At 40.1% G+C, this 8,786-nt stretch overlaps 2 protein-coding genes across 2 annotated transcripts; one reads left to right on the top strand and one right to left on the bottom strand.

The window, feature by feature from the left end:
• Positions 1–903: 903 nt before the first annotated feature.
• Positions 904–2,316, top strand: NEHOM01_2405 (uncharacterized protein; the record flags this gene model as incomplete). Its single annotated transcript, XM_051491281.1, has 1 exon — positions 904–2,316. One exon carries the CDS (start codon positions 904–906, stop codon positions 2,314–2,316), a length of 1,413 nt encoding a protein of 470 aa, XP_051347241.1.
• A 393-nt stretch (positions 2,317–2,709) lies between these two features.
• Positions 2,710–8,786, bottom strand: NEHOM01_2404 (E3 ubiquitin-protein ligase HUWE1; the record flags this gene model as incomplete). The annotated part of the gene is made up of 1 exon (XM_051491280.1): positions 2,710–8,786. A coding segment is annotated over one exon (6,077 nt), but the record flags the coding sequence as incomplete, so codon positions are not given.

The raw sequence follows: 8,786 nt of genomic DNA, 5'->3' as shown, positions 1-8,786 counted from the left end.
ATTTATAGTTTTGGAGCCAGAAATTGGAATTCTAATTAGCCAAATCGACCCTAAAATTACCTAATATGGTAATAATATTTTTCTGGAAAATTGAAATAATTCGGCTCATAATAGCTCAAATTAACCTAAATTAACCCAAGATCAGCATATGATTAGGCTTCTCAGGCGTATAGACCAAAGGATTAATAAAGAGCTAATTGGGATAGTATTGGATTGGATTGGGTTGAGTTAGTACTTCGAAACTAAAAGGTCATTAGAGGGCCAAAATTATAACCTCGAAGTATTACCCATTAGAATGAGTTAGTATTGGGTTAGTATTGTATAACCAATCCTACTTGTTGTCTTATGTCATACGACAACTTGAATGCTTCCCAAATCCGGGCCATCTTTATATTCTGAAATAGGGACATCTAATTGCAATGTCCTTGGGATGAGTATGGTTCATTAGCCCATACTAACCCAATTAAAGGCATTTCTTGAGACGAGTATCGATGTCTTTTATTGAATAAATATGGTTTTATTGAGATAGGATGACTTCGTACTGAAATGTAGCTAGATATACAACCCAATTGGATTGGTATTCGGTTGGCATTGGTTTAGTAGCAAGTAGTGAGCAGCTTACTAATGATTAGTCTGAGTGTATGGGAAATGGATAGTGGCTGTATGGTATAACTACATCAATTCATTTTGATGACCTTTTTTGCGATAAGAGAAAGTCTGACAAATAATAAAGAACATTGCCTCGGTATATAACCCATTTTAAAGTGGAGATTGTATTAACAGCCCAGATATGGTTGGTATATAGTTATTGAAGAGTATATTTGAGCCGGCAAGTTGTTTTTGGAATTCCACAATACTCCCTCCCAATACTTGCCACGACAAACCCAAATCGAAACGACCAAAATGATGGTAGGAATTGATGGGGACTATATAAGCAAGCAGCAAAATGCAAGTATGGATTTCGGCAAAGTATTATTTGTTCTAATGGGAGGATTGGTTGGCCTATTTTTCTCATGGTTATACTCAGATAAATTGTCAGCAATGTCCTATTTTGTTCCCAATCCACTAGCCAAGCTGCAGAACACCAAGAATATGGATAGTATCAAAGACATGAATAATGACAATAATCTAAACAATGAATACAGCCAGAAAGACACCAAGACTCCACCATCTAAGAACTTGAAGGCGACTCAGCCATCCAAAAGATCTTCTCAAGCATCTTCTAATCCACCTAAACCAACACCTCCAAAATCTGCATTCAAAGATTGTCTTGCCGCGGCACTAACCACACCAATGCATAACCAAAAAGACCTATACCAACTATCTCGCGCTCTGAGAAAATGTCCAGTAGCTTGGAATTCCACTGAAAATAAGTGGACGGAATTCATCGAAGCCTTCGATACAATTCAAGAACAAACCCACCAACTCACCCAAAACCTGAACGAAATTGCCCAGCAATTCAACAGCGATATCGCCATAATAAAATCTATACGCAGCCAACCAATAACAAGCAGACAAGAAACTATTAACAGTCTCAAAAACCTCAAAACATTCGATGTTATAGAGAAAGAAGACAAGTTTCACACTCTACAATTCCGCAGCGAGATTGTAAATATTATGCTTCCAATCGAACTAGACCTAACGGCCTGTGGCAGTATGATTAAAGAGGCCTACCTACAGCTTTCAACTCCCGAAGCCCAAAATGTCATTGACTTACTATTTGACGATTTAGCCGGCCATCCACTGCCCACCTACGACCATACACTAACTATAATACTACAATTTATCCACAGGTTTTATACCCTCCAAATGATTGCGCTTAATACTATCAATAGTGCATATACCGGCCAAATCAGTGACTTAACCGACGAGCAAATACGGGACATCTATCATCTATTCGAGCTTGCACCACTTGAGTTTTTGAGAGACCTGAACAGCCCAACCGGCCAAAAGGGTATTGAACTAATGGACAGACTTACTAAACCCACCGGCCTTGCTATGTTCTACAAGGTTCGATTCAAAGGCAATTTAGTAGATATAAAAGACATTACCGATCGCTTTAGCATTTTAAAAGACACCAATTCAACCATGACTGAAGATGATATAAAAATGACCAAAATTGCATTACTTTCACTTGAGCAGATCCCTACCGCTTTGCTAACCGTAACCAACACGCTAGCATCTAATCTAGTTGGATTTTCCAGAAGCACCAAAATCGCCCAGCACGACATTCGAACCAAAAACGAGTTATCATTACATGGTTGTATACAAATAGCCGGCAGCCCAGCAATATACGTCAACTATGGTTCCGGCTAAAGCAACATTATTCAAAGTACAACCACACCACACTAGTCAACCCAAACCAACTTTATTCACCCTCAAGTTAAGTAGCATCACCATTAAGTAGCATCACCATTAAGTAATCTCACCATTAAGTAGTCACACCTCAACCTAATATCAATTTAATATCAACATAATACCACCATAATACTAACCTAATACTAACTTAATATCAACTTAATACTAAATTAATACCACCAGCAAATAAACATACTTAACTTAACTTAACTTAACTCAAATCAAAACATAACAAATCATAACATAACAAATCAAATCATAATATAATCAAATTGCGCATTTATTCAACAAGTTTAGATAAGATCAACTCAATACCAAACCAACTCAATACTAACCCAAAGCAACTGTAAACTAGGCAAACCAAAACCCACTGGCTCCTTCTTGAATAGCCACTCGCATGCGCTTCAGTAACTCCTCATAACTCGTATACTCAGGTAAGTCCAATTGGTTAAAACACGTATGCGCCGTAGGTAAACGACTATCTCCACCCGGCGCCCGATAAATTTGAAATCTCTGATTGCCATTCTGACCTTTCAGTCCCGCAAACCCTTCTAACGGCAACTTAGAAGATCCCGTACAGAATTGCAACAACTTAGCCCTTTCCTGCACACTAAAATCACGTACTGCCCGCCAAAACCAACGTACTACCTGTGAAGAAGAAGTATACCCGGCATATAACGTATTGTTCCGCCAGTCATCCACATCTATCTCCGGTAATCCACTAATCAGTAACTCTAATTCCCGCTCATTAAACATCCGCACTCTTTCCGCCGGTAAAATCTCAAAGAAACCCGTTGATAAGGCAGCTAATTGCTTATCAATCAGTAAAGATAGTTTAAAAGCACAAGTTAAATCAACATATTCCTGCTTATTCGCATCAGTTACAGCTATATCCTTACCATTAGGCTTTAAATCAACTATCTCAGTCGCTCCAAACCGTTCGTGCTCCATAGCAAAGGTTAAATCAAGTACTCCATCTATCTCATTGTTAAGTATCCAGGTTAAAGACCGATGAAAAGCCGGATCAACCGCTTCAATATCAGAAAGAGTCACCGGTCGACCTAGCAGTCGTTTATAAACAGCCCGAGTAAAGTGACAATCTAAAGTAGCTCCATCATGAACGGCCTTACCTAGTACCCGGCCAATAAACTTGAAGTAAAGCAAATGTTCCGGATTAACGTGTGAATTAGGACTCGGCTGATAAGCCAGACCAATCGCATCAAATAAGGCATAGCCAGGATTGAACATTTCCCGGGAGAGTTCTCCAAACCATTCTCTAGTCAGACCACCCGCATCTACTCCCCTTTCCCCGGCAAACTTGATATTAAACCGGGCATCTCTTATCTCTTCCCCACGTAAACGCATCAAACCATGAAATGAATCTTCAAAAACATGATTCCTATCAACGGTAAGAGGTACTTCAGGTCGAGCACTATCAGAACTTTTGATTAGTTTATAGAAAAAAACCCGTTTGTTATCAAAATCAAGTACTGAACTAGGTAGACCTTTAAATGCTTCAAAAAGTAAGTTGGGTTGTAAAGAGATAAAGGCATTAAGTAAGTCTTTCTCCTTTTCAATAATCTCCATAAAAAACCCATTTGATCCCAGATAAGATCCTTCTACACTAGATAACGGACAAAAAGTCAAAACAAAAGCCTTAAACAAAGGTAAGACCGAAGTAAAATGCCGCGGCTCCCTTTCTAAAGGCAAAACATCTTTAAAGTAAGTCCGCCAAAATTCATGTCTCTCCAAGACTTCTAAACCTTCTCGTAACTTCCTACGCACTTCTTCACTCTCATCCATACTAGCCGCCAGTAGAAGGACTCTTACTAATCGAGTCAGTTCTTTCTGGTAATCAGTCGTACTAAAGACAGGTACTTGACTCAACCCAATAAGAATCTCACTAGCTCGTTGCAAAAGATACGCCAAGTACTCTGCATACCAGACAACTCCTGATGCTTTGGTAAAGGCTAGAATACCTTCAAATACATCATCAGGCACTTCAAACTCAAAGACTTTCATATAATTAGGTAAGGCTACTTTTAAACCTTCATGCGACCGATAATATTTTCTTAATTTTTCTACCTTATCTTTTTTTTCAAAATTATTGTTTTGTTTTTCTTTTTCAAAATTATTACCTAATCCGGTAATACTCCCATCATCAGAACAATAAAAATCAAAATTATTACTTAAACTAAAACAAGGACCTAATAATGATAATAACTTAATCGATTCACTCGCACTCCTTTTGTTAACCGCTAAAAATACTTCCTCTAACAAAGATCGTTCCCTAAATAACAATGCAAACTCTTCCGTCCGTCCACATAAATAAGCCGCCGCATCAAATCCCTTCTTCACCCGCCCACTCTGCACTACCCGCATTAAACTGCACATAATATCCCGTCTACTCCGACCGTTAATCCCTATATTCCATAAACAATCATAAAGTAACCGTCGAGGACCATTCACACTCACTACTGCATCTACTAACTCCTCAATCTGACCCGTCTCCACCAGTAAAGGTCCTTCCCGAACAGCCGCTGAACTTACTTCCGGCTCAACTAAGGCCATACTACTACTACTAGGAGCTGCTTCAGCAAAGGCCGCAAAGTAAGCTGCTTCTTCCTCTTCAAAGATAAGTCTGACGTCATCACGTAATGAATCTAAGAAAACTAAACTAATCGGACGATAAACAGAACTACTAGCTATCCTCTCCTGATAAAAATGTTCAACTGTATCTCTAAGTATCTCTTCCGGTAGACCATTCAGGACTTCAGCATCTAAACCAGGGACTTCGCCATCTTCAGCCCCCACTAGGAACTCTTCATCAGAAGCAAAAGACTCATGAGACTGACTAGCTGAAAGTGAATCGTACGAGTCCATCTCAGTATAATGAGTATCTCCTCTTCCTTCTCTTCCTTCTCCTCCTCTTGTTCTGCTGCCTCGACCTCTACTGCCTCCACTCGTATCTTCATCTTCCAGGAGATCGGAATTTTGATCTGGAGGACTAGTACTGATTAGAGAGGGAGGTGATTCAGTTGTTTTAGGAAGGATCTGGATAAGACGATGAATTAAAGCTTCCTTAAAGATTTCGGCTGTTTCACAGTAGAACTCAGTATCTCCTAGGACTAAACGTGTTCCATGACTAAGACCTCTTAAGAACTCAGCTGCACTGGGATCGATGGCTTCAGCTTCCATTTGGACGGGGAAGGAGTCAGTGGCTGTTCCAGAAGAGTATCCGGGTGAGTCGGAGGCAAAAGAATCTTCACCACCTAGATCTTCAGTTGAATCATAAGCCGTTTGATCACTATCCATGGTTTCATCCGTATCAAAGTCTTCCATGTATCCTTCTTCTTCCTCTTCGGCCTCTTCAGCGGGTTCTTCAAAGACGCCCTGGGCGGGACCGAGGGCTAAGACCCGGGTGAGGTACTCCAGAAGACGGGCGACTGGGGGAAGGTCAGGGGAGTCAGGAAGAAGAGCGACTGTTTTGATAAGAGTAGGGAGGAGTGAGGAGATGGAGGAAAGAGTCTCTTCAAAGGTAGATCGAGTAGATCTGGCCTGGAGAGTTTGAAGAAGAAGATTAGCTGCTGGGGCTGGATTAGTATCTAGAGATTTAGATAATTGAGATAAGATTTGTGATTTTTGATGGGAATGAGCAGAAGCAATAAGTAAAGTAATTAAACGACTAGTTAAATGGGCTAGAGGTGGGTCTTGTGCTTGAGACTTACCATATTGGGAAATAAAAAACTCAGATAAGGCCATATCTTGGGGATCAGTAAGGGAAGAAAGAACATGGGGTAGAGCAGTTAAGATTTGGCAAAGAGCATGGGCCCGAATAGCCGCTTCCATGGGAGGTTTTGGTTTTGCTGAAGATAAGAAAATATCTCGGAAAAGAGATAAGGGACAGGGAGTGAGTTGATTAGGTTGGGCAAAAGATTGGGGTGATCTAGGGGGATTCTCAGGGGGTTTAAAGATAAGAGTTCCACTGGGAGTTTGTTCAACAGTAGCTGCCGCAAAGGAAAGAGCGACTGTTGGGGAGTAAGTAGCAATAGGACTGAGGATTTGAGCAAATCCAGCTGGAGTCTTATCACGATATTTCCGGCAAAGTCCATAAGTCCTCACATGACTGATAAGTAAATCAGCTGTAGAGATAGGAGTGGCTAAAGCCCGACGAAGAATAAGATCAATAAGCATAGCTAGTTCCCGACGATTAGGAGCCAGAGGAGCCACAGCAAAAAGTGTATCTAAAAAGGGAGAAAGATTAGATACGGTTAAGGAGACGGATCCTTCCGTATGGGCACGTAAGACGCTATGAACAAGAGTACTTTGAGCCTCTAAGAGATGGCAGTAAGCATTAAAGTTTTGATTTTGATTTGGTGAAGATTGACTAAATTGATTAGATTGACTAGTTTGATTTTGATTTTGATTTGGTGATGAAGTAGTAGATTGATTGGGGTTGGGTGATGAAATAGTAGGTGAAGAGGGAGAAGGAGATACGGGAGTAGTTTTGGAAAAATCAATATCAGCTACTAAACGGCGAGTGTAGTAAGTGCCTTGTAAATCATCTAGAGCACTAGCAAAGTATAAAGTAGTGGCAGTTAGTAAAATAAAATCAGGATTGGAACTAGATAAGGATTCTTTGATAAGATCGGGTAGTTTTGCCCGCATACACTCAAGAATACATGTCTCTTCTGATAAGGCTTGTTGTAACATTAAGTAATGACCAGATTTAAAATGTCTTTCTATCTCTTTCTTATCTTGAAAGACTAAAGATAACAAACCAGGGAAACTCTTAGCAGCATCTGCTTTTGGTGACTCTAGTAAACGTATATATATATCATAACACTTATCATAATGTCTAGGATGGGCTTCATCCCTTTCTAATACGGCACAAATCACTAGTAAAACATCACTTGCTCCTTCTGCATCTAAGTACTCCACTAGTTGACTAATGATCTGGACAAGGAAGTCTTCAATCTGGCCTAGTTCAGAACTGGCTGGATTTACTTGTCTAAAAGTAGCTGGAACACTAGCTTGGATCATTTGGAGGACATTAGCTAATCGACCGGCATGTTTGTTTTGATTAGCTGAGCTTATCTTAAACCAAAAATCATTAAAAATACTTAAACTAGATAAGGCTAAAGATTGTATACCAGGACATGATTTAGCCTGTTCAAAGTAGTTCTTAAGTGCTTGAAGATGCGCACTTAGTGATCGGTTGGTTTGCAAGGCCCATTTAAGATTATCAATCGCCTGGGGTAGAACTGTACTGACTAGTTCGGGTAAAGTCCCCCATTCCGACCGACTCCGATGCTCAGGACCCCGCGCATGAGCACTTGGTGGTAGAGTAGCTGCTTCCGAACGAAGAAGACCAAGACCTAAGGCATACTGTAAAGCAAATAAAGAATCATTAGTAGTAGTACTTGGACCAACTCCGGCTTGAAGAGAACGGAAGACTTGTTGAATCGTATTTAACGTACAAACTACTTCAGATAAGGAAAGAGGATGGGCTGAAGTCCCGGCAAAAAGCATACTATTAACTAAGACAAGTAAACGTTGGGCTACTTTAGGCTCATTACGTCCTAAAGCTTCTTTAACCCGACTAAGTAGAAGACTAATAGCCCCAATTTGTGGTTCAGCCGCTAAAGTCCGCAGAATCTCCATACTGATGGCATAGAGTTCTGAATCAGCTGGTGCATCAACTGCCCCTAAGATTTGAGTTAAAGATAAGAGTAAGTCCGGGCCAAGTAAGAAATGAGTTGTACCTGGATTGTAGATAACTGAACAGGAGATCATTCGGAAGAGGTTTTCAAGTAGAGCTTGCATGAGATCAGAAGGTGTATTGGGAATATCACGAGCAATACTATCTAAAGTACGTAGCATATTAGCCCGAATAGTAGGAACACTAGCCGGATGGTGTCTAGCTGTTTTTTCCAAGAACATACCGTAAGTAGATGAAATATCATAGGCCGTAATTGTATCACAAAGATTGACCATTTCAAAACAATAGAAAATCTTATCTAAAATTTGTTCTTCTTTAACTCTTATCAGTAAATCAGGAGAAAGAAGAAAAGCTTCGATCAAAGCCGGCATTTCCTGAAGAAAGTCAGCTGCTGGAGGTAGTTCTCTCTTCATTACCTGGACAAACCCATCGAATAAGCCAGCTTCAATAACAAAAGGAAGATTAGCCGGTTCAGCATGGACGTAATCAGCGATAGCCGCAAAAGTATGAGCGAGAATAGGAGGAGAAAAAGCCGGGGAGTAGATAAGGATTTTTTTGATAGCCGTTGGAAAATGTCCTTCTAAGAATCCACGCATGGCATCAGATGTACCTGCGTTTTGAAAAAGTTGGGCTGTTATTTTCATAATCAGCTTAATGTAAGTTAAAGTATCATAAATATTAACTGAACTACTAAAATTTTGATTTT

Source organism: Nematocida homosporus (assembly GCF_024244095.1).
Source record: "Nematocida homosporus strain JUm1504 chromosome Unknown 4365, whole genome shotgun sequence".
Classification (NCBI taxonomy): Eukaryota; Fungi; Microsporidia; genus Nematocida; species Nematocida homosporus.
Note: the sequence above shows the minus strand (reverse complement) of the source record. Positions and strands in the feature narration are given on the sequence as shown.